The sequence below is a fragment of the Trichosporon asahii genome (genome assembly GCF_000293215.1).
Source record: "Trichosporon asahii var. asahii CBS 2479 unplaced genomic scaffold scaffold00017, whole genome shotgun sequence".
Taxonomy (NCBI): domain Eukaryota; kingdom Fungi; phylum Basidiomycota; class Tremellomycetes; order Trichosporonales; family Trichosporonaceae; genus Trichosporon; species Trichosporon asahii.
In genome coordinates this window covers 401-26,531 of record NW_014040907.1, presented here as the reverse complement: position 1 = coordinate 26,531, position 26,131 = coordinate 401, and the positions used below count along the sequence as shown (strand labels likewise).

At 53.6% G+C, this 26,131-nt stretch overlaps 4 protein-coding genes across 4 annotated transcripts; 1 reads left to right on the top strand and 3 right to left on the bottom strand.

The window, feature by feature from the left end:
- Window positions 1-288: 288 nt before the first annotated feature.
- A1Q1_07598 (Ste20) lies at window positions 289-3,339 on the bottom strand (the record flags this gene model as incomplete). Its single annotated transcript, XM_014326610.1, has 11 exons — window positions 289-367; window positions 418-467; window positions 505-738; window positions 1,036-1,104; window positions 1,149-1,483; window positions 1,521-1,620; window positions 1,658-1,940; window positions 2,009-2,286; window positions 2,348-2,665; window positions 2,717-2,971; window positions 3,016-3,339. The coding sequence occupies 11 exons, from the start codon at window positions 3,337-3,339 to the stop codon at window positions 289-291; spliced, it is 2,325 nt and encodes a 774-aa protein (XP_014182085.1).
- Window positions 3,340-4,756: 1,417 nt separating this feature from the next.
- A1Q1_07597 (uncharacterized protein) lies at window positions 4,757-10,041 on the bottom strand (the record flags this gene model as incomplete). Its single annotated transcript, XM_014326609.1, has 11 exons — window positions 4,757-5,386; window positions 5,445-5,996; window positions 6,253-6,379; window positions 6,786-7,669; window positions 7,716-8,196; window positions 8,245-8,455; window positions 8,510-8,547; window positions 8,965-9,306; window positions 9,545-9,701; window positions 9,767-9,839; window positions 9,889-10,041. 11 exons carry the CDS (start codon window positions 10,039-10,041, stop codon window positions 4,757-4,759), a joined length of 3,648 nt encoding a protein of 1,215 aa, XP_014182084.1.
- A 93-nt stretch (window positions 10,042-10,134) lies between these two features.
- Window positions 10,135-16,856, top strand: A1Q1_07596 (Ste11; the record flags this gene model as incomplete). The annotated part of the gene is made up of 15 exons (XM_014326608.1): window positions 10,135-10,276; window positions 10,321-10,776; window positions 10,826-11,259; window positions 11,536-11,643; window positions 11,694-12,149; window positions 12,203-12,357; window positions 12,416-12,645; window positions 12,693-13,001; window positions 13,061-13,068; window positions 13,196-14,528; window positions 14,574-15,767; window positions 15,814-16,044; window positions 16,095-16,340; window positions 16,401-16,570; window positions 16,608-16,856. 15 exons carry the CDS (start codon window positions 10,135-10,137, stop codon window positions 16,854-16,856), a joined length of 5,721 nt encoding a protein of 1,906 aa, XP_014182083.1.
- Window positions 16,857-16,928: 72 nt separating this feature from the next.
- A1Q1_07595 (Myo2) lies at window positions 16,929-25,908 on the bottom strand (the record flags this gene model as incomplete). The annotated part of the gene is made up of 24 exons (XM_014326607.1): window positions 16,929-16,970; window positions 17,032-17,336; window positions 17,383-17,584; window positions 17,640-17,798; window positions 17,842-18,094; window positions 18,139-18,226; window positions 18,283-18,544; window positions 18,643-18,948; window positions 19,033-19,385; window positions 19,423-19,566; window positions 19,615-19,657; window positions 19,716-19,792; window positions 20,476-20,665; window positions 20,763-20,818; window positions 20,956-21,499; window positions 21,551-22,643; window positions 22,714-22,783; window positions 22,837-23,292; window positions 23,363-23,981; window positions 24,074-24,151; window positions 24,306-25,149; window positions 25,193-25,374; window positions 25,470-25,534; window positions 25,575-25,908. 24 exons carry the CDS (start codon window positions 25,906-25,908, stop codon window positions 16,929-16,931), a joined length of 6,765 nt encoding a protein of 2,254 aa, XP_014182082.1.
- Between the last annotated feature and the right edge of the window lie 223 nt (window positions 25,909-26,131).

Below are 26,131 nucleotides of genomic sequence, written 5' to 3'. Positions count from 1 at the left end.
TATCTCTCGACTAGATCGTCCAGAAAGTGGTTTCCACGATTTGGGTCTTTCTCGTCCCAGGTCTAAAGCGGTAAAAACGGCACCCAGTCTATAATCCAGGAGAATCTCACCCGCCAAATCGGGGGACTGTCCCGCGCGGAGACGGCGGCGCCGCCATCCAGTGTGTAACACAACCGAACACGCAGTCAGGACATCAGTGCGGACTACAGACACGCCAAGAACAGGGAGAGAAGTCCTGACTGCCCAATAGAATTCATCTGGGGAGTACAGACGTATCAAAAGATACTTTTACTCCTCGTCGTCAACGTCGTCCTGGTCAACCTTGAAGTAGCGGAGAGAGTAGGTGTCCTTCGAGGTGGCGACGACGCTGTCAATGTCAGTATATTCTTCACGCTGGCATGATGCAAGAGAACTCACCGGAGGAAGTTCTCGAACGAGTTCTTCTTGAGGTGCTTCTTGGTAAGGTACTGCAAGTCAGCTGAAGCTGTTGATTGGGCACTGTACCTTGAGGTAGCGCTTCGAAAAGGGGATGTTCGAGGTCAGGACGAGCTTGTTACCCTCCTTCGACAGCTGGATAGAGTCACCAAGCTGGCCAGGCTTGCCGTCGACCTTGATGCGGTCGTGAAGGAACTTCTCGAACGCGGCAGGGTCGAAAACGTTGTCGTTGGCAGGGACAGAGTAGTCGACGTAGAACTTGTGCAGGGGCTTGCCCGCAGTCTTGGAGGAAGTGGCCTTAGGCTGTAACGAGGTGCATGTCAGAATCCATGAACGCGCGGAGAGCTTGTGAAACATACCATGTCTACAGTTGATTCTGCAAAACGTTGGTTGATGAATATCGAAAATCATGGTGGCAAATTGATAAATAACTGTGCTGAGTTTGGTGCGGTGAATAACGGCGTTAAGACTGTGGCAGATGGCCCTTGATACAAATGCATATATAGATTAAGGACAGCATTATTGACGTCGTCAAATCCGAAGATCAAGTAGTTATCCCTGAGAGTCAGGACTAATCGAAGGGGTTAACTAGCTACTGACCAAGGTCTGTCGGAAGCGCAACAGAGGTGCAAGTTCTTTGACAGGACATGCCAGTCGAAGGAAGGGGTGCTGCAAGGCGTCAGTGAAGTTGCAATTTAAAGGTCGCTCCTCACCTTGAGCAGCTCCGTTGAAGTAGCGCGGAAATTGACATCAACGCAAAGGCAGACGCTTAAAAACTGCTTCAAGTCTTGGCTCAATTTGTCGGGCTGCTTGAGGGTAGGAGTACCATTTGTGGCGATCAGATACAAGGCCTTCAACGGTTCCTCATCCAGGTACGGCGGTTCGTTTTCGATCATCTCAATCGCCATGATACCCAAAGACCAAATATCGACCTTGGCTCCATACTCCTTTTGCTTCACCACTTCCGGTGCCATCCAGTATGGGGTCCCAACCATGGTTGCACGCTTGGATTTCTGATCCGTGAGTTTGGCGCAGAAGCCGAAGTCCGCTGCACTGTCAACAATGTTTCGCGCGCGAAGACCCACTGATCTTGACTTCTCCGAACGCATTCATCAAGAGATTATCAGACTTGATGTCGCGGTGAATGATTGAACGGGAGTGAAGATGTTGCAATCCTCTACAGGTCTGGTCCCTCAGCAACGTTTCTGGGAGCGGGCCTTACCTCAAGACAGATTGATGCAATTTGCTCCTCTGAGAGCTTGTTGTTCTCGATGACGTCCGTGAGCGCGCCACCCTCCATATACTCCATGACGACCCAGAGCTCAGTGCTCTTGACCAAGAACGCCTCCAAAAAATTAACGACATTTGGGTGGCGAGATTCCTTCATGAAGATGATCTCGTTCACGATAAGCTCCTTGCGAGGCTGCTGAGCCAAGTCCATTTGCTTGATGGCCACCTTCTTCCCGGTGTTGATGGTCTTTGCAACGAAGACCATTCCAGATGCGCTACTAGTCAGCACAGCTACATATTTGAGTTCACGTACCCTTGCCCGACTTTCTTGATCTTGGCGTACATCGTCGAGGGATCATCGGCGCTGACAACTGACCGAAGCTTGTCCATGATCTGTGCTTCGTTCATAGTGCTAATGCGCTTCTCCACATGACGTGACGGGGCTGCGGGAGTCGGTGCAACTGCTGGGGGGGCAGGCGGCTCCGACGGTTTGGTCCGCGACGATGGAGGCGCAACTGGCTCTGTCACAGCAGCGGGTGTCTTGACTTCCGCTACCGGAGGCGTGGGCTGAGCTGGTCGCGGGGGTGGGGGGGCCTTGCGCTCTGCGACCAGCTGCGTCCTCTGTGCAGGTAGCGGCTTGATATTCTGACTGTCAAAACCTGTGCTCAGATCTCACACTCACATCTTCACGAGCAGCGTCGGGGCTTCGAGAAACCTGGGCATGAGAGTGCGACGACAAATCTTTCTGAGGAGGACCCGCCGAGGACGGAAGAGGTGTCGGCGCCGAGCTAGAGGGACCTTGCCCACCGAGACCCAAGCCATTGAATCGGCCCTTGCCCACGGAGGTGTCTTGAGGATAGATAGGTCCGGCTCCATAAAACTGTTGCGAAGACTGTCCCAGCTGCTGGTTGATATAAAACTGCAGCACATCTACGACAGCTTCGGGATCGCGAGCTGCATCCTCCTGGGTGATGGCTGAGGACGTGAGCAGCTTCGTCCACTGTGGGGGAAGGCCCTGCAGTAGTCAGTAAAACGCGCGCTTTCTACTCACGATGAATCCCCCGGATACTGGATCGAAACCGACATGAACTTGGTGCACAAAGTTGATCGGTTGACTAACGCCCATAAGTGGTGAGCGCGAGTTGATGTCGTCCATCCACCCATAGACTTCTTCGTCCGACCGGAACGCGAAATACAGCAACTTCTTGTCCTTCATCTCCACCTCGACACAGAAGGGTTTGAGATCCACGCGCTGGACATCCACAACCTCAGCCAGTTGACAAACAACGGAGGGCGAAGAAGATTGCTGATTGTCAGCCCAACTGGCTCACGTCGCAATGGTTGACTCACTTCGTTCTTGAATATCTGCAACTCGGACACGGTGAGCACAAGCCATCGCTTACTCCACAGGAAGCTGCGCAGACCTTCCTCCTTCATATTTGCAGCTCCCATCCGGATGATAGCACTTGAGACATCGCTGGGCCCTTTATTGCCAGTTTGCATTGTTGGGAAGGAGTTGGCATACGACTTGGAAGTGTAGATTGGAGTCGCAGCAACAGCTGGTAGACGGCCATTGGATCTTGATGGTGGTAAACTGGAGGGAGAGCCGCGCGCTCCTGGTGGTGCAGGGGCTGGTCGAGACGGCGTGAGGGAAGCTTGCGACCACTGTGACATGGCGGAGTAGATGTCTGACAGATCGAACTGAGCAGGTGTCGATCGATGAGGGGAGTCGGCGGCGACGGCGTATCCGGGGGAGACAATAAGCGTCGTGCCGTATGCAAGCTATGCCGTGGAGATTGAACCTGTGAAGGGGCTAGAGTTGGATGGATGTTGCAAACGTGAAGTGTAGGACAGGTCCGGCGATGGATGGAGTGACAGGTGACGAGTGACGAGGTTAGGAGAGCCAGGGTGGATGTGTGTAGGCGTGTAGGCGTGAATGAGGGACATGTCTGATGGGAGGGGGGGCCGGGTGGGATGGCGGCGGCGGCCCGGCAACTCCAGCGCTTTAGGGCGTCACTGGCTCGGTAGGACGACACGGTGTGCCCTCTGAAGCCTCCCTGCTCCCTGCACGCGATTGTTCCATCCCAGACGCGTACGGTGATAACCATCCTCCCCTCATGCTTGCATGCATGCAAGCGTCAAGGTCCAATTCCTCGTCCTACCAACACTACTTCCGGCAGAGATCGGCTCACGCTAGATACAGTGATTGCAAACTGAATGCATGGCCAGGAGGAGTGGAGAGGATATGGGACTCGGGGAAAGCGGCCCATGGCCCAGGGCCCGGGCATTAGGGCTTTGGAAACAGCGCAAGTACTACATTAGGGGCAGGTCGGTAATTCGGTAAGAGTGGTGTTGTATGTCGATGTAACAGCCTGCCTTCAGCCCCTGCCCTTTTGATCCTTTCAGTACCCACCCCGCCATTGGAGATTGTAAGTGACCCACGAAGTGTAACAGGCGTTATTCCATCCTCAGGGCCACGGGGTCAACGAAATGGAGGGAGCCTGTCAAGCAATCACCCAACGCAGGTTGCCAACTGCTCTTGCTGTCCTTGTCGGTTTGTTGATCTTCGACTACGTGATCATCATCGCCAGTGTGATTTCGTTGCTACGAAGAATGATAGAGCGCATGCACCAGGTTAACGCCGAACACCTCCTGTCCCGACACTGTCCAGACAGTGCTACAGCGGCAGGCAACTGGGAATGTCATGGCCAGCAAAACGACGCGCTTATAAGGTCTGATGCACATAAATGACAACTACAGTATGCTACATAAGGTTTAGTGCCGCTTTCCGGCGGCTCTGCTTCCCATTGCTTTCAAGTTTGACAGCATTCAACGTCTGGATCTGTTGGGCCAAGAACTCCTGGGTGCCATCTCTGTTCGTCAGCGGCGACACAATTTCTTCAACTCACCTCATCCTCAGGATCTTCATGATCAGCTCCGTCCTGTCCTCCCCCGACTTTTGATTCATCGTTCTCTTCGCCGTTTTTCTCGCTCGGATAGTTCCCAAATTCCGTTGACCGATAATGGATTTACTGGGCTTCATAGCTTTATGCTTTAATGTGTTCTGGAATCCACGAATGCATTCCTGAAGTCAGCTCGGGTCAACAGAGTAAGCGCCTACCTCCATAAGTTCGTCGGTGCTCCAATCGTAGTACATGCTGACGCTCATGATCTCGTTAAATTTCGCGTTCTGCAGGATGTTGAGCGGTACCCCACTGTCGTCACCCCCTGCGAAGAAGAAGTCTCTCAAGAATTTCAACCACCGGAGAGCGATGTCCAGCTCGCTATGCGACAAGGCACGCATTTGGCTCGGCTTATCGCTCAGCGGAGGCACTATGAGAGCCTCAATAGTCGTCAGGATCTGCTTCCAGAGCTTCGCCATCACCATTTGCATGGCGTCAGAGGAGAGAGTTGAAGCAAGGGTGTGGTTGTTGGTATCCAGATAATCGAAGAGAGGGTGGATCGCAGTTTCGATTTCTGCTTCTGTAGGGCCGCGCTTAAGAGTTGCAGATTGCGACTTCGCGGATTGGACCTCGGATGGCGGCAATGGAATACTGTAATCGCCTTGAGCTGCACTAACAGCGTTACGATACGCCGCCGAGATCCGGCCTATGGCGTCATTGGAGATACGCAACGCGTCGTTGTAGTCAATGCCGGTGTTGGGTTTCAGTACCGACTTGATGTTGTTCCTCGACAGTGTATGTCGCAATACGGGAGTCATCTACATGTAAGTGTCGTGTATCTTCATTCGAGCTCACCTTGTCAACGAAAAGACGAACCATGTCGGACTCGGTTCGTTTCAGCCATCGGAAGGCTCTGCCGAAATGGAACTGGATATCATCACGTTCCCCTTCCATGCTAACGCGCAGCAAGACGTGTCCCTTGGTGTTCAAAGGTAACAGAACGTCTTTGCTTATGAAATCCACGTATTGCGAGGGGTCGAGTCGAAGGTAGGCCCGGCCAACAAGGTCATGCTTTCCTGACAGACTGCGATGACGGACGGTGACCATGAACCAGGATGGTTGCCGGATAGCGATGTCGAACGTTTCATCCCATCGCGGATCGAAGTCATCGTAAATAGTGCGGGTCTTGGCGTATCGATTGCCATGTTCATCTGAAAGCACCACAAAGCTGTCCGGAGCTTTGGCGCCACCATCGACTTGAAGCCCTTCCCCTAAGACAATTTTGATGGTGAACAGAGAGCTCTGTCCCGTAGAAGCAGACACCGGTTGGTTGACGTCCAGAGACGCGAACTCATCAACGCGCATGTCCAGGTACAGGCGGTCAAGTTGGTGGCGCATCGCGTCAATGTTGTTCAATTTCACACAAGACTGAGGCGGTCAGCATGTCGTCCACCCTTATAACTAACCTCGGGGGTGAAATTGAAAAAAGCTTGAAGCTTGCGGTCGCCTTGCAGATGGGCGATCGTGCTCTTGGCTTTCTCTATCCAGGCTTGCTGCTTTGCGGAAGACGCGTGTGATTCAGATTCCTGCATGTCCCTGGCAAAGAGTTGCTCCATTTTTGTGCAGTAATCATCAATGGACAAGCTGATCATCTAAAGGTTAGCGTGCCCATCGTCATCCATACCTTTGCCAAGCGCGTTGCGAAAGTAGCCATTTGTTCCGGGTCATCCCATCTCAGACCCAGGAGGAACGAGATAGCGCTGTGGAAAGAATCGAAGAGGTCGGTCACCGAAGATGAGTGGCTGTTGGCACTAACCGGAGTGAACTGGAGTCAGCACGGTAGTGTTTTAGATACGAACGTCGTCTAGTTGCAGAGCCTGGTCGACCCACTGGCGCATTTTCACCTCGGTACTATCCAACCACGCCGACACGATGGGGCTAAAAATTGTGGACAGAACAAGCTGAGAGCTCTCCCTGCCTGTTAGAAGAAGCCGACATGATGCACTCACATTCCGAACGCTGTGCCCATGTCTTGAAGCTTCTGGGCTCGTTGATATATCTCTAGTGCCTCTTCAAGGTGGTTTTCCGAGTCGTTGTTGCCAACCGAAAGCATCGCTTCCTCCAGGTCACGGATCCACAGAGACAAATGCTGATGCAGAACCAGAGAGACGACGTCGACTTGGCTAATCATCAGCGCCTGGACCACGGCGTACTTACGGGGATATGGGTTCGGGGAACCACTTGTCCAACTTCTTAGCACCTGACTCGATCCACGATGCCAGAGCCAGAGCAAATTGTCTGTTCTTCCCTCCCTCTCTAGCGTACATCTCGCTTGCTTCATCAATGTAGTTGGTGTAGGCTTGTTGCCGCAAGCGATCGCAGATCGCGCGTTGTATCCGCTGCAACACCACGTGGTCCTCGTCAGTGGCATCAAGTAATTGCCATTGAGACACCGCCTGGCGGAATTCTGGGGAGAGATACCCTTTGGGGGAAGTCAAAGCCACCTCGACATCGTTTAGAAAGAAGGTGTTTCTTCGAAGTAGCACAGTCTGCAGGCCGCTCTGATCTGATACTGGCCATTCGGACACTGGCAGCTCCTGTGAAGCGCGTCCTACCCCTCCCACAGCTTCAAAAACGCAGTCGGGGGGTACCTCGCCGTGCTCGTAATGCTCTTGGATTGCCTCCAAGAACACCCAGGATCGGAAGGACAAAGGCAGTCGCCACCGATTGGCGCATTCAGTGAGAAAGTCGGTATGCTCGGCGGAAAGAATGCCAAGCGAGACGTCTTGGTCCTCCGGCAGAGTGCGAAGCACCTGAAGGTCATAATCCAAGCACACGCGTAAGAGTTGACGATAAGTTTGGCGTGGGTCTGTTGGAATATAGAAGAAGCGATGAGGTCCCAGCCCCGTGCTGTCCAGGGCAGCAGTGATCCCGTTCACCTCGCTTCGATCGCCGCTGCGATCTTTCGTCAACTCTAGGTTTTGAAGCTCTCGCGAGAGTTGTAATAGTGCAGACCTTTCTCGGGCTTGAAAGTCTGACCACGTTCGCTCATCTGCAAACTCATCGCGGTCGTAAGGGCTTTCGTTTCCGGCGTCCAATCTCTGCAACAGGATCTGTCGTCAGCATCATTATCTCGTTCCAACTAACCTTGAGATCCTCAAGAGCAGCTTCCACAGAGCTGCTGCTGCGAAGGGCATCCACGGCCTCAGCTAATTTGGAAGACTCAACGGGTAGAACTTTCAGGACAACATCGAGTTCAAAGGCAGAACGAGCCATCGGACGATTGTCTTCTGGCAATGCACCCACGGTCGGTGCTGAAGATGTGACTCCAGTGTTGTCGCTTTGGAGGCGAGAGCGATATGTGGACAAGCGTGCCCGCAGTTCTGTCCCCCCTGACCCTACTGAGCTCAGACTGTCGTGTAGCAAATCCAAAAACATGAGAATCTGGGGGTTGAGTTCGGCTTTCCAACCCCCATCTGCTAAATCGTGTTCCTTCCGTAGAGATTTGGTCGCCGCTGAAACGAAGGCAAGGATGATGTCTTCGAGTTTGCGAGACTCTTTCAGTTGTCGCTGAAACGTCTTATCCGCCCAGCTCGACGACCAGAAGAAGGCCACAGCCCGCCGGAACCTCTGCTCCGAGAATCTGGACGTCAGTCAAATCTCGGCTGCCACTCACTTAGAATCCTGGCCCATAGCGACTTTCTGAAGAATACCATCCAAAGTCTTGATGTACTTCTCCGGATATCGCGGAGATTTGGAAGCATCGCGGCCGATGAGCGAGCCAAGATCCAACGAGAAGCTTGCGAGAGAGTCTTGAGCCTTCTGAGCAGCACTGGCCGCCTCCTGCATCAAAAGTACCTTCTGATTGAGGCGCTTATCGATAGCCTCTTGCAGAAGACTGTCAGTCAGTACGACGCGAAAAGATGATGAGATGAACGCACGCAATTCGAAGAGCATACCTAGCACTGTCAGCGGAAACCTGAAGGAATGAAGTCTACTTACTCATGACACTCCTCCAGCTCGGTTGACATGTTGACACCAACAAGGACAATCTCTTCTAGCTTGATTGAGTGTTGTGTTAACAACGGAGTGTATCCCGCTATGACGATGGACACGACACGGGACACCATGAGCTCCGAGCACACCACGTGGTATTACATAAACTGCATCCCTGACGTCTGGCCGTGTATACCCCACGCTGGTCGCACCTACAGCTGCCGTACTGTCATAAACATCTATATACAAACCAAATTGATGACGGTCCTGCTATCTAGAGCAAAGCAAGTCTAGCATCGGCCCCTGGACTGGGTTTCGAAGGTTGGATTGACCGAGCCTCTTTGACGGAGTCATCCTCAATTCTCCCTTGACGTCAGGTCTATTCCGGTTCGCGACTCACGGGATGCGGTACAGCGTAATTTCTTGCTGCTTGAAGTACCTTCTATTCTCTTCGTCGATGAGGACTAAACTGAGAAAGTATCGAGTGGAGAACTTTTTGTTCACGTCACGGAATGTCGGTGTCAGCTCAAAGCCTCCCAAAAATAGTCGAATGGGGATTGTCTCTCCTCGCACGGGAGCTCCGTCCATGATCTCGAACTTCGTGATCGTCTCCGACTCGTTGTACAGGTTGGGTGCGGCGCCGGTAGTTTCGCGGCGGATTATGGAGAGCTCCATATGTTTGATCTTGATTCTGACTAGCAGGAAGTAGACCTTGCCAACGATGACATCTTTCAAGTGATACCTGCAACCGTCAGCCCATCATAGAGTTTCAGGACTGACTTGGGCTTGTTGAATTCGAACTCGATGTGCAGGCAATCCTCTATGCCGACTTCCATCTTCTCACTGGTGTTGGTTTTCGGTGGCATATGGTAAGAGTGCACCCAGAAGTCGCGCTCCTTTGTCACCTCCCCAATGCGGCGCATAAGGGTCACTCGTATGAAGTATCTTTGACGTAAGTGTGAGTAAGCGTAGGCGCCTACCTCAGCTTCACATTTATTCCCGAGTAGCTCTCGTATTGCTTCTCAACATTCTTGAATGTGAAGTCAAAGGTCTGAGCCTGCCTCATCTCTCCTGGCCCCGCAAGCTCTTGACTGAGAGATACAAAGTCATAGCGATTGCCCCGATCGTAGAACAGCTCTGCACTGTCAATCCCCTCGCGCCGCGCCCTCCAGCGGATTGCTGCGTTCCTTGTGTGAACATACCGATGGAACCTACAAGTTCAATGCGGATACCATCGTGTTGGAACTTCTTCCCGTCCTTAACGCGAACGACAACCTCGATCAGTTAGGACCATGCTCATATCCCTAAGCCTCCATAGACTCACCTTGCCTTCCACGCTTTCGCCATCATAGTACACAGGGCAGAGTTCTTTCTTGTCGTGCTCCCCCTTTACTTCGACTTGCTTCCGATCGTCCTCTCCGTTTAAACGAATTTCCACATCCACCGGCGCTGAAGCGAATCCGAAGAAAGAAGCCATGGTCGTTGGGTGAATGGTTGATATCAACAACGAACGATGACGGGCAACCGGATCTGAGGCACATATTACGTAACTGCATCCTCTGGATACGTCATGAGCTTACTGCCAGAGCCATCAACGGACCCTCCTCAACACCTCCATCCTCTTCGACGAGACTTGCATCGACAACAAATGGAACCGCCGACAACGGGATACAACCAGGCGTGGACGCCAATTGGGTATGTTCTTGGTCAATGTCAGCTCTCTGACTGCTCAGCGAGACCCCCCACCAACTCATAGTCTATCATCCTCCCTCGCATGCCATTCAGGTTGTCCCTCACCCAGACCGCGAGGGTCCAACCACGACTGGACCTGTCGAGCTGGACGATGTTGACGAGCAAGGCGAGGGAAAGCCAAGAGAATGCCCGCTTTGCCGTCGCCCTTGGTCCCCCGTAATCACCCCATCAGCTCGTCCTTCGCGAACGTTAGGCCGGGGAGACTCGAGCTATTTTCGCGTTCTTGAGCGTGCACATGGGTTTAGTCAACCTGGAACTCCCATCGATGCTGAGAGCAACAGGGACTCAACGACCCCTGTTGAGCCGTCATCTACCTCAGGCGCTGATGACATGATTGACATAAATGACCTCCCTGCCATGGGCTACTATCGCAGGTTCTTCAAAGAAGAGGCTCGCCTTGGGATCGGAGCGGAGGGTAGTGTCTATCTGGCCACACATGTCATTGGTGGCAATGCTCTAGGTAGGTCATAAAGCAAAAGAAGATTCTGACAACCAAGGAACTTATGCAGTGAAGAAGATCGCCGTTGGTACTTCGAAGACGTACCTGGTGCGGATGCTCCGAGAGGTTCGTCTCTTAGAAGCTTTGCGGCATCCGAACATCATCCCCTACTATCACTCATGGGTGGACGAGACACAGTTCTCGTCGTTCAGTCCTCCTATCCTGGCACTGCATGTGCTCATGATGTACGCCTCTGCAGGGAACCTCGATGCGTTTCTCATCAATCGGAGCCACGCCGCTTCCGTTGACACAGAGAGCGCAGGCGGATTAGCGCTGAACGACGACTTTGAACACTTGCCGAAGGCAGAAAGGATCAAGGCGTTCAAACGACGTCGGCAGAGTGGAGTGGGTCGTGTGAAGGGCGAAAGTAGGGGCGTTCTTCTTCTTGGCCTGGAGGAGGTGTCGAAGCTGTTTGGAGATGTCGTAGAAGGCTTAGCATTCCTTGTGAGTTGTGTAGACGAGGCGGGATTGACGAAGCAGCACTCGAACTCTATTCTCCATCTTGATCTCAAATGCTCCAATGTGTTGTTGCATTGGGAAGAGGGAGAGGTGACGTAGGTACAAGTGTATGTCTCCTGCTCACTAAGAAGCCCAAAAGCGATGCTTTCTGACTTTGGGACCTCTGAGGAGATGATCCGCGGTCGCCGCCAACGAACAGGACACACTGGGACATTGGAGTATATGGTGCGTTCATGCTTGGCTGACTCGCTCACTGTTTAGGCTCCAGAGACCATAATCATGGACGTAAACGGCGACTGGAGACCGTCTGACTCTCATGCTGACATGTGGTCACTTGGTACGGGCGGTCATGTCTTCTCTGCTCACTCTGTGCAGGCATGATTTTGCACAAGATGCTTTTCCTGAAGTTGCCGTACCAGGCTTCCGACGACCTATCCGCTTTACACGAGGAGATCATTCGATATCGCGGGTTCCATCCCACTCCCGAGGTTATCGAGGTGTGTGAGAGAAGACACATTCCTCGAGCTATGCTCCTCCTACTTGAGAAACTTCTGGACCTGTCACCTGAGCAGCGGCCGAATGCAGAACGCGTAAAACTCGCGCTATCTCGATTCAAAAGCAGTAGTCTTGGAAACAAGCTTGGAAGTCTATGGAAAAACAAATTCAAAGATAAGAGACGGCAAGAGGTAAGTGGAGAAGGCAACCACGCTGACGTCGAGAAACGAGCCGCTGATCGGTCTCCCGTTCGATCCCTACTCGCTCTTCCGTCTCCTCCCGGTTATCCGGAGGTGAAGGTTGCACCAACTGAACCCGCGGTGGAGATTGAAGGCATAGACTGGAGAAGGTATGCGTGGTTGGCCCTGTTCACATTGAAGGTTGGTCTCTCCTTCACTTGCTTTCGCTAACTGTCAAGATCATGACTCTCCAGCCGAACGTCCTTGGGGTACAGCTTCCACCGGCTGTCGTCTTGTGCCTTGTCATCATCGCGGTTGTCGATGTCCCATCAGACTCTACGTCCTTGGCCCTCAGCGGGGGCCTGCTACTCATACATATATCTGCGCTGGTTTCAGCCAAGCTCAACGCGTGAGTAGGTGTGTAAGAATAGTGGTTGTCATGTATATGTTATTTGTATCTTGAGCAGAGACGGGGCACGTCGAGGGTACGAGGTGCATGAGTGTGGTACGGTGCGACTGCCTGTGACCATCACAGCGGAAGCAAACGACCGTCGGAAAGGGACAAGGGGACGATTTGCCAGGCGCGGACTACGGGCCAGCCGCGTCGGCGCGTGCAGTGTGCAGGGGGCGGAGGGGGAATTAGATGAACCGGAACGGACGGGCCCTGAGCCCTGCCGCCTCCAGGTTGCGTCCGCGGGTGCGCCGTATAATAGAGCATGGAGCTCTCGATCTGGAGCTAGCTAGCTAGGAAGAAGGGACAACGCTCGGGGTCGGTCGCCTGGCGGACCCGTATGGGACCTGAACCTCAGGTCTCCCAGTCATCCATATCATCCAGGCTGGGTAACTCATTCCTGCCTGTCTGGTCATTCCTGCATCCTGGACACCACCTCATTCTCCGTCGTAAACGCCATTGCAGCGATCGACCACCACCCCACGCCATCACCCCTCACCGGCCTCCCGTCTCAACATCCCAATCAACACTCTTTTGCCACATCTCTGTCCTCGGTCCCAGTCGACCTTTGTTTGCATCGCGTCCTGCGAACGCATGCGCGGGTCTCATACGCCTCCCACATTGCCTTAACTCACCGAAATACTCACTGGCACAACGTCAGCGGTCTCGGTACGTCGTTCCCCTTTGTGCGGTCTTGCGCGGCAGTGCTGATGCCTTGGAGCCGTCCTTGATGACTTGAGCTCGACATCTGTACGGTTCATCCTGGCTACCGTTTTCGTTGCTGCTCGTCATGCAGTCCGCAGCTACTCATCAAGATGATGAATCGTCCACAACACCCACCTCCGAAGGTTTCGCAATGAAGAGCGATGCCGACGGCGCAGCACGAAACGGTCAACACCGACCGACGACCCCGCCTCTCCTCAAAGCTCCACCCGGGCAGACCTTTGGCGCGCACGTTCGGTTGTGGGGAGACGCGGAGATTGCCTCATTCCTCAACATGTACAAGTGCGACCAGTACATTGAGCTATTCAATCGGAATGATATTGATGGCAAGGTTCTGTTGGACCTTGACATGTCTAGTCTCAAGGAAATCGGCATCAGCAAGATAGGAGATCGCGTCAAGCTATTAGGGGGCGTGAGAGATCTGAGGAAGCGTGCAGCGCGGACTCCCTCCTCGGCAATACTCGGCGCCCGTATGCTACCCACGCTCGTCCCTGCTGTGGATGGTAGCCCTGTACCAACAAGTGACGCGCGTAGTTCTCAAGTCCAGAAGCGTCTCGCCACTGCTCTATTCTCCAAAAGACTTGCGTCCTCGCGCCCACCGCCGTTGAATCTGCAAAGACCGAACCCTCTACCCTCCACCGTCGATGGATCAGCATCTGGCGGGTCACCGAACTCGCGTTCAGTGACCCCGAAGTCCGGCCCTCCCAAGCAAATCTCGGCATTGACGGAGGCAGGCAGCGCTCGGCCGCCTCTCCCTCCTCAGGAACCGTCCATCTCCTTGCGGCCGCCTGCAGGTCGAGAGATGAGAAGATCGCCGAGCCCGGTAGCTGGGCAGACTCATTCAAATCCAAATTCTAGGGGTGGAGTGCCATCCGGTGACATCCCTGCTCAGCTAGTTGATGACTCTTGGACTAATATCAGTGCAGCGGCCAAAAGTTCCGATCGCCGTCAAGGTGTTCATCGATTCGGGGATGCCCGCGCCGACTTCATGGTTAGTGGAAAGGCCATCAGCCCCACTCAGCCACAGATCCGGGATAACGTACAACCACATCCGTTTGCCAACGTCATCCGAAAGGACGATGCCAGCAGCTCCGAAAATCATAAACGAGGCGCGCCACCCCGTAATGGTATGCCTGCGAACTCGACTGGAGAGGCAATTCAGCATCGTACAATTCCGCTGGAGGACCTGTGGCGCCACTTGGTCAAATTCGTGAACTCTGAAGACGGGACTTCGAGAACCGTCAATGTATCGAACTGCACCAGCGGCTTAGCTGTTCTGGATTTGGTCCTCAAAAAGTTCGGTAAGGGAGGCTCCAACTGGAACCCAGACTCCGAATCTGGGGATAGTGATCGCCTAGAATGGGACGGCTGGGGTGTCTTTACGCGGAAGGAGAACGGGGAGGAAGGTATGAGTCTGCGCACCGCGATCTTCATTTACTGACGTACCGCAGATCAACAGTTATCCGAGTCAGCTTTACTTGACATATGTCACGACCAGCGATCCGTCAAGCTTGGCGGTCTTGACTCTACTGTCGTCAGGGAGCGGGGTCTCCTAATCAAACGCGTATCTCAACAGCCGAATCGCAAAAACATGGAGATATTTTTCGGCGAAGCTCCTCCTCCACCTGGATCTCCAAACTCCCCTTCCCATTACGGGGTACCGCGCTTAGGAAGGCAAGCCGAAGACCGACGCGACAGCGCTACGAAACCGGCAGCGAATAAGCAGATGAACCGAGCCAGTACTGTATCGATCATGTCCGGACTTGGTGTCCCAGGAGCTGTGGATGCTTCGCCTTCCGTCAATACATCCAGAGCGTCTTCGACTGGCAACGTCTCCTCCCGCACGAAGAGGATGTACAACTTCTTTGGCCACCGTCCCCCCAGCGAACTCATCTCCAATCACCTCTCAGAGTACTTCCCCTCCGCTCGCAAGCGTGACTTGGAGAAAACTGTTCGGCAGAGCATGCGCTTGTCTCAAGCGCCGGCGGATCGACTTGGTCTAGGAGGAGCTCTTGGCGCTGCGTCCCCACTGTCGGCTAGCTTGGAAAACGTAGCCAGCCCCAATCGTAAAGCTCGGCCGCCATCTACAAGAACGGTTTCCTCTTCTACCACTCCAGCTGTGATCCCCGAGGAAGTTGAAACTGCTCACCCGGATGTGACAGGCCGAAACCGAGCGTCTGCTGAGCAAGATGAAAACGGTGCCCCTGTCGGTAGCCACCCTCCACTTCTCCCGCCCTTTGAGTCCACAGGCGAGAGCCTTGTCGACTCATTGCAGGAGTACTCTCCTGCGCCGACTTCCGTGCGTCCTGCCTTGCGACCCGGTCGAAGGGGCTCAACAGGATCTACATTGAGCCGTATTAGCGTGATCTCGTCCGTGAAACGGAACAAAGATAAGAGTGATACGGCGAGCCTCTTGACCGTGGACGAGATAACGGCAGAGGTGGAGAACCGTCGAGCGAGCATGGCTACTACAGACTTGTTTGACACCGACCCGTCGCTTACTTCCGCATCCTCTTCTGTCATCTCTGTTCCCGACAGTGATGATGACTCCAGCAGCTCTGAAGCTTCTGAAGACGAAGAAGAGGACTCCGCAACCAGTGATGATGACGAGAGGGATCAGGGCCGAGCCTTAACTTCCACCGGCTGTAAGTGCATTGCTCGTCGCTCCATTGCAGCTCAAGCTGACTGCAGCCCGCCGTATGATCAAGTGGATCAAAGGTGCTTTGATCGGTCAAGGCTCCTTCGGCTCTGTGTTCTTGGGCATGGATGCGCAATCGGGCCTTCTTATGGCAGTTAAGCAGGTGGAGCTTCCTTCTGGTGACGCTCGCAATGAGGAGAAGAAGAGAAACATGGTACAAGCTCTTGAAAGAGAAATAGAGTTACTCAAAGAACTCCAGCACGAAAATATCGTGCAGTACCTGGGTAAGTCGCATTGTTCAGGACACACGTTGATCAGCCAGACTCTGCCACAGACGGCAACCACTTGTACATTTTTTTGGAGTATGTGCCGGGTGGCTCGGTGGCCGCATTGCTCAACAATTACGGTGCATTTGAAGAAGCCCTCGTGCGCAATTTCGTTCGTCAAATTCTGACGGGCCTCAACTATCTTCATGAGAGAGGCATTATTCATCGCGACATCAAGGGTGCTAATATCCTGGTCGACAACAAGGGGGGCATCAAAATCTCTGACTTTGGGATATCAAAGAAGGCCGAGAACAGTGAGTTATGACCTATCGTGAGTCTGACCTTAGAATTCATGGCCGGCATTGCGATGCGAGCCAACCGACCCTCTCTGCAGGGTTCCGTTTTCTGGATGGCTCCAGAGGTCGTGAAGCAAACAATCTATACGTCGAAAGCCGATATCTGGAGCGTCGGTTGCTTGGTAGTTGAGATGTTGACCGGCACACATCCCTGGGCGGAGCTTGATCAAATGCAAGCGTTCTTCAGGGTATGTCCTCGAAGATTACTTCTCCTGCTCATAACAGATCGGATCAATGGCACGACCCGCCACGCCTAGTGACATCTCGACGGATGCGGCAGAGTTTTTGCAACGTACTCTAGAAATCGATCATGACCTACGTCCCACAGCGTCGGCGCTACTTGAACACACCTTCATCACGGCACAGGCTGCCGCAGTCCCTGGGGCCGTATCCATTGAGCAGGCAAACGCCACAATGGATGCGGTCGCTGCCGCTCGACGGAATCCCATGCCCGGTTTACCCCCTGTTGTCTAGTATTGATACTGTACTGTAATGATAATGACGCGATCAGATAAGATAGTACATGCAAACTGCTCGTTCTTTACTCTACATCCATAACGCTGTCGCCTTTGACGCCTCCCGAAGACTCTAGCAGTAACGAGCTCGATTGCTAGCCATCAGCTCATCGTCGAGACCAGAGGAGACCTACCTTGGGGAATTGACGCTTGTACAGGTTCATGCACACCGTGTCCATTTGTTGTATGGGGCCGTCGAAATGCGCCTTGAAGTAGCCGTGCGTGCCCAAAGCTTCCTTGATGTGACCAGTCCGGCCATACTTCGTGTGAAGCTCGACAGACTGGAAGTACGCCACGTCGTCACGGTTGAAGAACATGTACCTGATGGTCGCAGTCTTCTTATGCACCTTGTAAGGATGGCCGGTAAGAACGATACGTTTAGCGATAATGCGCGTGGGGTCGGACGACATGAACGAGCCCGTAGCAACGAGGCTCGGAACTGGCGCTGACATTAGTATGGCGTCCTTTGTTTGTCGTACACTCACCATCGCTTTCGCGGAGAAGAAGACACGGGGCCTTACCGAAGCAAACGGGTCCAAACGTCGTCAAGACGGTGGCAGCGCCATGACGGAGGAATCGCTCCGACTTGTGAACGTTGTTCACCCCCTTGCCGCCTCCCCGCAAATGCTGTGAGAAGAGTGGGTTGATGTGGTACCGCCGAGGTCCTGCGCAGAGTACCAGAGGGTCCTGGATCGTCAACTGAGTTCTCACTGAACCAGAGTAAGCTAACCTTGGCTCTTACTGTCTCGGAATACTCGGTGTTCCGCTGCACGACGAAATGCAGAACCGTTTGCTTATGCTCATGTCGCAAAAGGCCGTGCACAATCAGGGGGGCGCTAGGATTGCGCGAGAGGATGGTCTTGGGGACCTGTCCGATCACCAAAGTTACACGGGTACCAATCTAGGAGGTTAGACGAAAAAGAATAGGGACATAGTACACTCACCTCCACACCTTCCTCGGAAGCCTCGGCCTCGACACGGCGCTTCGTAGCCTTGAAATTCTCAAACTGGAAGATCTCACCATACTCCAACGGCAGATTCTCATAAGGATCCCACGGGCTTGTTCTGAAGCTTCGTAACCCGCGATAGCGCTGGAAGCGAGTGCGAGCGGCGATATGGCGCGGAGTGTCGATCTCATCCGGGAAAGCCATATCTTCTTTCTGAGCCCGCTCGCGCTCACGCAGATAGGCCGCATACCTGATCGTTAGAATCCTGAAGAGAAAGAAGCAAACGGTACTTACTGCTCTTCTTCGTCTTCTGGAGCCATATCGTCGTGCTCTTGCTCACGAGAATCCAGTTCGATCTCTTCCATTTCCTCCTCCTCCGAGACTAAGGTCGTTAAAAGGAATCGGCGTGTGCAAACTCACGATGATGGGACGAATGACCATCTGCGCCGTCTTGTGAACCCATCCCGCTACCAGATTCATCGTCATCGTCGACGTCGACGTCGTCATCATCATCCACAATCCACGCTGCCTGATAGGCGCTAGTGCCCTTGGGCACTCGCTTTATACGAGGCTTTTGAGTTTCACGACCGCCGCTTTGAGCAGCGGGCGCCGAATTCATTTCTTCCTCCGTTGGCCATGTTTGCTCATTGGCAAGCAGATCGGGGACGTTGTTCGACGTAAGATCATCGGCCGACTCAGACTGGGTCAACAGCAGCTCGCCAGTAGAGACAGCTTGGTCTCGAAGTTGAAGTGGGCTACGAATGATCTGTTGTCAGATAGGCCGACGATCGAACTCACCTTTTCAACTTGGAAATCACCATAACCAGGGATGTGAACAAGACGGTCTGCGCTCATGCGCCCCCCTCGAACCGTGCCCGTGACATACAGCGCGCCCAGATCACCCGACTCCGCGTTGGAAGGCTCCCAGGTCGCACATTCACGACCTTCTGCGACAAGCCAAGACCTTCCCTCCTGGTGTTCAATGTTGGAAGGCAGCACCTCGCAGATGGCGCGGGCCAGCAAAGAAGCGTCGTTCGCGTTGTCGTTAGAGTAAACCTTGTGAACGTTGGGAAAGAAGTAACGGGTGAAGGACAGAAGAGACCTCTGAACGGACGAGCGCCCAGATGCGTCCAACATTTGAGATTCAGAGTACTGCGGGTAAGCATGTCACGAGATCTGGCAACTCACCTGGACACAAGGCATAACTGTCACATTGCCAGCCTGACCCTGCAGAGAGCGGAGGATGGCTTCGCCCTCTAGCTGGACCTCATCTGTACTGCTCATTAAAAGCAAGACAGCATCGCTGACAAGGGCGACATCCAGACTGGCGTAGAGATCCAACGACGGCACAATATTCACCACGAGGTTTGTCTTGAACCGAGGAGCCGGAACAAAGATAGAGCAGTGGGGCTGGTATTGAGCTGAAAGTGCCTCGATCTCTTCGGCAGACAAAGCCAGAGAATGAAGCAACTGAATGAAGAACTTCTCCGTAGATATCGAAGGAAGCAAGGGAATAATGGAGATGACGCGAGGTACCTTTCCTTGCATTGTCAGCGCTACTTCGAAGGGCAAGCTCACCTCCATTTGAGCTTGTAGAGAAGAACTTGGCGCTCTCACGCGCGGCCCTCTGCTTAGAGTCACGCTTTTGAGCCTGCTGATGGATCCTATCCCTCTTCGATCCAGCCTCTATGCTTCGAGAATGAGAGGAGACGCCGAGAGATGCTGTTTTGCCTGCAATTGTTCAGTTGATACCCAAACCATTTCACGCACCCTTGGCGGCGGCCTTCAACGAGCCTTTCGTGGCATGCTTAGACTTGAACGATTTGTTTTTCTGGGATCAGAATCTACATGTATATCTTGGATATACGCACCTGCTTGAGCGTTGATCTATGGTGGTGCGCCTGAGGTGCCATGGTAGATTGCAAGAACGCAGAATGGAGCACCATAGCTAATGGGCATTGACCAGCAACTTTTTGGAGAGTGGAGGCCCTCGTGTCACGTGACTAGGAGTTGGAACTGACGGTCATCCACAAGTCACTGTCCATCCTTCGTGTCATCTTCGTCCACTCTTGCACGGGAAAATGATCTCGCAGTGATGACATTAGACAGGAGTTTCTTGCTTTTCGCAATTGCTACTGCGCTTTTTTGGTAGGATGGTCGTAAAAGGGACTCGCTGACCTACAGCTTTTCTGCCATCATATACTGCTTTCTGTCGACATGCCTTGGGGTACAAATTTGTCGTTCAAATGTTCGCGATGCGTTCCGGATCGGCTTCTCAGCGTCTGGTGAACCGCGGAACTACAACTATGCTCGTCTTCGCGACGATTGCGATACGATAGCTGCCCCGATGTGGTCTGGAGTAGGCAGCTCTGACATCTCGAACGAGGCAATCGAGTTAGTTTCGACCTCGAGCAGACTCGACAGATATTGATGCAAGCGCACTTGTAGTTCTATTAATATTAATGAAATGAGCTCCGATACGATTGTATATTGCATAGCATGGTACACCTAATGAGAGGAAGCGGATCCGGCCCTTAAGCGACGAATGTCGCGAGCCTCCTGATGAGAGGGACATTGAGCCATGCCGGTACGTCTGGGTCACGTCAGTTTGGTAGGTCTGGGACGACTTACAAGTTTCAAGACCGGCGATGTCTCGCGGCGGAGGGATCTGGTATGGCCCAACCTCGTCCTGCTCTGTCTGCAGAAGCAGCTGATCGTTCTTGTCCTCTGGTCGAACGCGTGCAGCCACAGCCTTGAGAATGTCAGGTGAGATGGGAGCCTCGTAGTCGGCATTGTGATATTGTGAGATAAGTTTCTGGATCTGAGAGGGAGAAAGGATCCAACAAACATCGAACAAGATTTCGATGTCGCCCATCGACGCCTGGTCACATCAGTAAGAACTCCAACAGCCGGCGTACCTTCTTGAGCTGCAGCAACTTCGTAGCTTGCATGAGATGTTCGAGCTGAAGTAGCCCTTCAGGCATGTCATGAGCCTTACACCATTCTACGGTCAGTCCCCCTACTGCCGGATCTCCTTACCTTCAATGCGAGTGATATTGTACTGAATTTGCATGGCTGGCGTCAATCACGAGCCCATTCCCAATGACTCACCCCTCTTCCATGAGCAGAAGTTGCGGCGCATGATAAGGTCATTGAAGGCGATGGTGCCAATCAGCTTCAGCAGTTCGGTAACGACCTGCTGCATGACGCTCTCCTCCATGTAGTAGCTCTTAAGGCACTTCCAAACCTTATTGAGCAGGCTCAGGATGTCGTCCATACTTGCAGTCGGCTGGTTGTTTCCCCCGCCCATTCCAATCATGCGCTGGAACATCCGACCACTGCCGTCCGAGGTAATGAATCCTGGGAGCGATTGCGACTCGATTAGGGCAGGAATCACCATCTTTCCAAGCTTCTTCTTGACCTCCAACATCCAGGTGTGGTAGATGTTGTACTCCAGACTGTCAAGATCATGTTTCACGATGCCTACCAATCGCTCATAGGCTTCCCAATCGAGTTCGCGGCCGCCGGGTTCATCCATACCCGGTGCGATGCCTTGTTGCGCATCAGACTCAGCCACACAGATGAAAGACAAAATCTCCTGGACGTTTGAGAGCCAGAAGATTCCGGGAACAATGACTTCCTCGCCCTTAAATTGCTGAGGCATGTTAGCTTCGAAGCGAATGGTCCACAAGACGAAAATACTCACCATCACATAGCTTTGGATGCTCTGCATGACATTCGCCAGGAACCGTTCACTCTCCGGAATCATTCCAAGCTTCCACATTTCGTTCGAGACCAAGCTGATGAGATGAGCAGGGAAGATCACCTCCTTGGCGAGAGGAGGGTTGTGGAGGCTTGCGGCGGGGATCTTCAAGCTCGCAATGAGACCGTGCAAAACATCGTCGTCCAAACCCTCTTCGTCCTCCAAGAGACGGGCAACCTCATCTGCAGAGGAATCATTCAGTGTCGGTAAGCCATTAGAGTCCCGAGGGCGTAAGAGATTGTTCTGGGGGAACATGACAGACACGGCGCGAGGGGCATTGAGGCCGGGCTTCCGGAGGTCCAACGCATCTTCCTCAGAGTGAGGAACCACTGCGCCATGACCTGTCGTACTGTGTCTGCGAATGCGCCTTCTGGCCGGTGGGTGGTTGCGAGCCTCACCGCCGTGCAGACCGTTTGCGAAATCACGCAGACCACGGTCCATTGTGGGAGACGGGGGAGCATCGCGACCACCCTTGGTCAACGCCTGCAAGGCGCTTGCGCGGCTGATCTGTTCCTTCAGCGAAGTAATCTCGTGCCGCAAACTCTGGATGGTGGACTCGTCCTCTCCGTGCTTCGCAACTGCAGAGTCGATTGCAGCCTGTCGCTCGTTCGCGTCGACAGTAGCACGCTCAAGCTGAGTCGACAGCCGCGTGATTTCCTCGTCTAGCTCGGTCATGCGCCTGGTAGCAGTGCGAAGACGTTCTTCGTGCTCATTTCTGGAAGCCATCACCTCGTCGAACTTGTCTCGAGGTACTGTGGGTTCGGCAAGTTTGGACTCGAGCGACGCTGAACGGGCCTGAGCTTCTTCATGTCGTAACTGCCACGCCGCAAGCTCCTTCTCCAGGTCCGAGATGCGGGCCTTGAGGGACTTGTTCTCGCCCGTGCGCTTCTGAAGAGTCTTGGTAAGCTCCACCACCTTGTTTTCCAACTGATAGGAAATCTCCTTAAGCTTGTCAGCCGATTTGGCTTCAGCCTTCAGAGTCTTAAGCTCGCGAACAGCAAGCTTCCGCCTCCACTGCGACTGCAGAACGATGATCCTGCGGATCTCCCCACGGTATCGAAGCCGAGTAGCACTGATCGTTAGCTCCGCGAGTGACTGAAACTCACTGTCCACGGAAGAGACTCTGCAGCTGGAGGACTGCGGACTCGGTTCGCTGTTCTCTGAATCGCTGCCGTGCTTGATGTCCTCGGATAGCTGCTGTCAGCCTAATCTCCACAAAAGTGACCCACCAGCCTGGATTGTGACAACAGCCTGTCGCGTGTCGGCATACGCGCGGCGTTGGAGCACTCCACGAGCAGCTCTCTGCAGCAGCGTAGCAGCCGCGTCCCTTCTCATTTGTTCCACTAGGCGACGGGCTTGAATGCCTCTCCACCATGACTGGATGGTAATGGTCCGGCGACGCAGATCCTGGTAGTGCTTGTACGCAATGCGACGCCGCACGTTCTTTTGCACCAAAGTAACGAGGGCGTTAAGCCGTGCGGTTCTGAGAGATTCCAGAAGAGCCACCATGCCGGCGCGGAAGAAGATCTTCGACAGGCCAATCTGGTATTTGTTCTCATCCTTCAGTGTACGTTGCAGCAGGAGCTGGCAGAAGGCCTTGACGTCCGAATTACCCTCCCACTCCTTGGAGTTGACCAGGACATAGTAACTGAGGTTAGAACGGCGCATAGATGTACACTCACCGGCTTGCAAACTCGGCGAAAGTCCAGCGACTCGGGTAGCCGGCGCAACTTATCCTGATTGTCTCCAACACACCACAGGCTCGCAGCTGCGATAAGACTTGTTGCGGCTCGAAGGTCCACGCTTTCTTCGCTTCATTCGGCTTGATGCAACGAATATAGTGGACATTGGTGTGGTTGATCGTGTCCATCAAGCTAATAAGCGAGTGCTTGAAAATCGACCCAAGCGTCGGCTTCCGGGTTGCACCCCCCCTCTTCGGGCCTGGTTTAGCCTCAACGACTGGAGCTGCCGACGAGCTAGCGGCTTGGTCAAGAGAGCGCGTAATGGCTTCACGCAAAAAGTCATTGCTGGAGCTCTGGAGTAGCGCGAGGTGTTCATCGGAAACGGTGTCGCGATTCTTTTCAAGGAAGCCGTCAGCATCGTAGGTAACGTCGTGCGCATAATGGGCGATTGTGAAAGCGTTCTGATTGAATCGGGGTTTCTTGAAAACATCTTTGTACTCAGGCTTGGGTCCCAATTGCTGGTGAAGCTTGTTGGCAAACGAAGCGTCTGCCCCGGACGGCAAACGGGACTCTTCATCAAGCAAAGTGAGCACACCCATCTTGCCCTCAATGACATCGATGCAAGCTTGGTTGTCCGTGAAGTCGATAAAGGTCCAGTTGATTTCTTCCCTCATGTATTCCTCCTGTTCGAGCTGACAACGTCAGCTTGAAAGCACGCTAATCCATACCTTAAAAACGTGTGCGTTGAACTGATTGTCAGTTAGAGAGCCCCCTTGGCACGCACCTCCTGCTGCAGTTTCTCATTCGCCCAGTTGATGCAGAACTGTTCGAAGGAATTTTTCTTGAAGTGCTCGAAGCCGTACTTGAACCGTCAGTAAGGTCAACGTATTGACGCACGATATCCAGAACACCGATGAACCTGTTGGACGTGCTGGCGTTCTCGCCGGACAGACTGTCATTTACTGCACCGACAAGCCACTGTCAATGTTAGCGGTTTCGAATCATTGGCAACATACGTCGAACAAGCACGAGTAAATGAACTTGGCCACGGAATCGCGAACGACAGTCGCTTGGGCCGAACCAAGATTTGTGACAATTTTCTCACTTCGGGTCGTCAACTGCTTCTTGATGGTCCACTTTTTAAACTCAGAGAGCGGCAGTCCGAGAAGAGACGTTGCCAAGGCGAGGGCCGGGTCGTCGTCTGCCAGTACGGCATCCGTTCGAGATTGAGTGATCTTGACATTGCTAAGGTGCAGCAAGGCGGCCAAGACCTTGAAGATATGCCACTGGCGTTCAACGGAAATGCCCACGGTACTGAGCGCCTCTTGTGTGTCTCGGAACTCCTTGGCATCGTCGACTCCTGCAATGAAGGAAGACGATGGACCACCGCCCGCCAGGTACGCAAACTGTTGAGGATCGGCAGGCAGAGACAGATCTTTACGCTCCTTGGCGGGGGCTCCGGCTAGCAGCTGGTAAAAAATGTGATAGTTTCGCTCCGTGTCTGGTTGGTAAACGAGTCGAGAACGTTCAAGGAGATATGTGCGGATCCTGGCGCCGACGATCTCGTTCTCGTTATCAAAGAGAACCTGCCAGTCAGCCATGCCCTGCCCTCTGAACTGAAGACAAACCTCGATGTACTTGCCAAAACGCGAACTGTTGTCATTGCGGGTCGTCTTGGCATTGCCGAAAGCCTCCATGATGGGATTACTGGCAAGGATCTGGCGCTCAATTTCGCTCATACCTTCGTCATCCCCACTCGAGTCCAAGCGGCGGCGTTCTACTGGTGTCTCTTTCGACGCATTGATGACAGATGCAAAGTAGCGAAGAATATACTTTGCGGAGACGGTCTTGCCCGCACCGCTGACGACTGTCAATGACCTGTCGCGATCGGAATTGCACTCACCTTTCACCGCTGACAACGATAGTTTGATCGCCAGCACCGGTTGGATCCACACCTCCGTTTCCGCTGCCCCTCCGCATCAGATCCAGCGCTTCCTCCGCAATCGCAAACAAGTGCGGTTCCATATCGCCTTTCCGTTTACCCGCGTACGCTTGCAGAATGTCATTTCCATCTCGCTCGTCAGCCTTCATAAGTTATCAGACACTTACACAACGGTACGGGGCTGAAGGGGTTCAACGCAACCTCACGGTCAGCTCCTATCGAGTGGTTTGCAACTTACCAGGACGATGCCAGAATAGGTGTAGGGCTGGTGCGTTGCGTATCGAGTTGCAATTGCATGGAGAACTGCGGTCAGGATGGTTGCTAAGAGAGGCGGGATACATACCACTGGGCTCGTTCAAGTTACTCAAGCTTGCTAGATCTTCCGAGCTCTCCAGGAGCGGCGGATTTCTCAGCGGTGGAAGAACGTCTTGGCTAGAACCCAGAGAGAGGTTGTTGCCATTCGACTCTGAGGCGGATTGCAAGGTCGCAAACGAGCATTTGAACTCTTTCGAGCCTCCCTCATCCGAAGCTCTGCCATCGATAGACACGGTAATCACGACTTCAGAGTCTGGGTTCGGAACGCCAGGTATCGCTACCGAGGTGACAGTGCCGGGCACCCATCCGGCCTCTTTGTCGGGGAGCCAGACACGCGTCCCCTTGGTGTACACCGAGGCCATCGTGCCGCGGGGTTGGATGACGGTGGTAAAAGGGTAAGAAAGTCGAGCGAACGCCTAGAGATCGTTGCACTGAGGATGGCGGGGTCAAGGTGGCGAGTGTGTCGACGTCCAGCAGAAGGAGGACCGTGAGACGACGCGTGCACAAAACCGGGCTGGTAGGTCCACCGAAAGGACGGATGGGCGTTGGCACGGACGAGGGGAAGAACGAAAGTGGGTGAGAAGA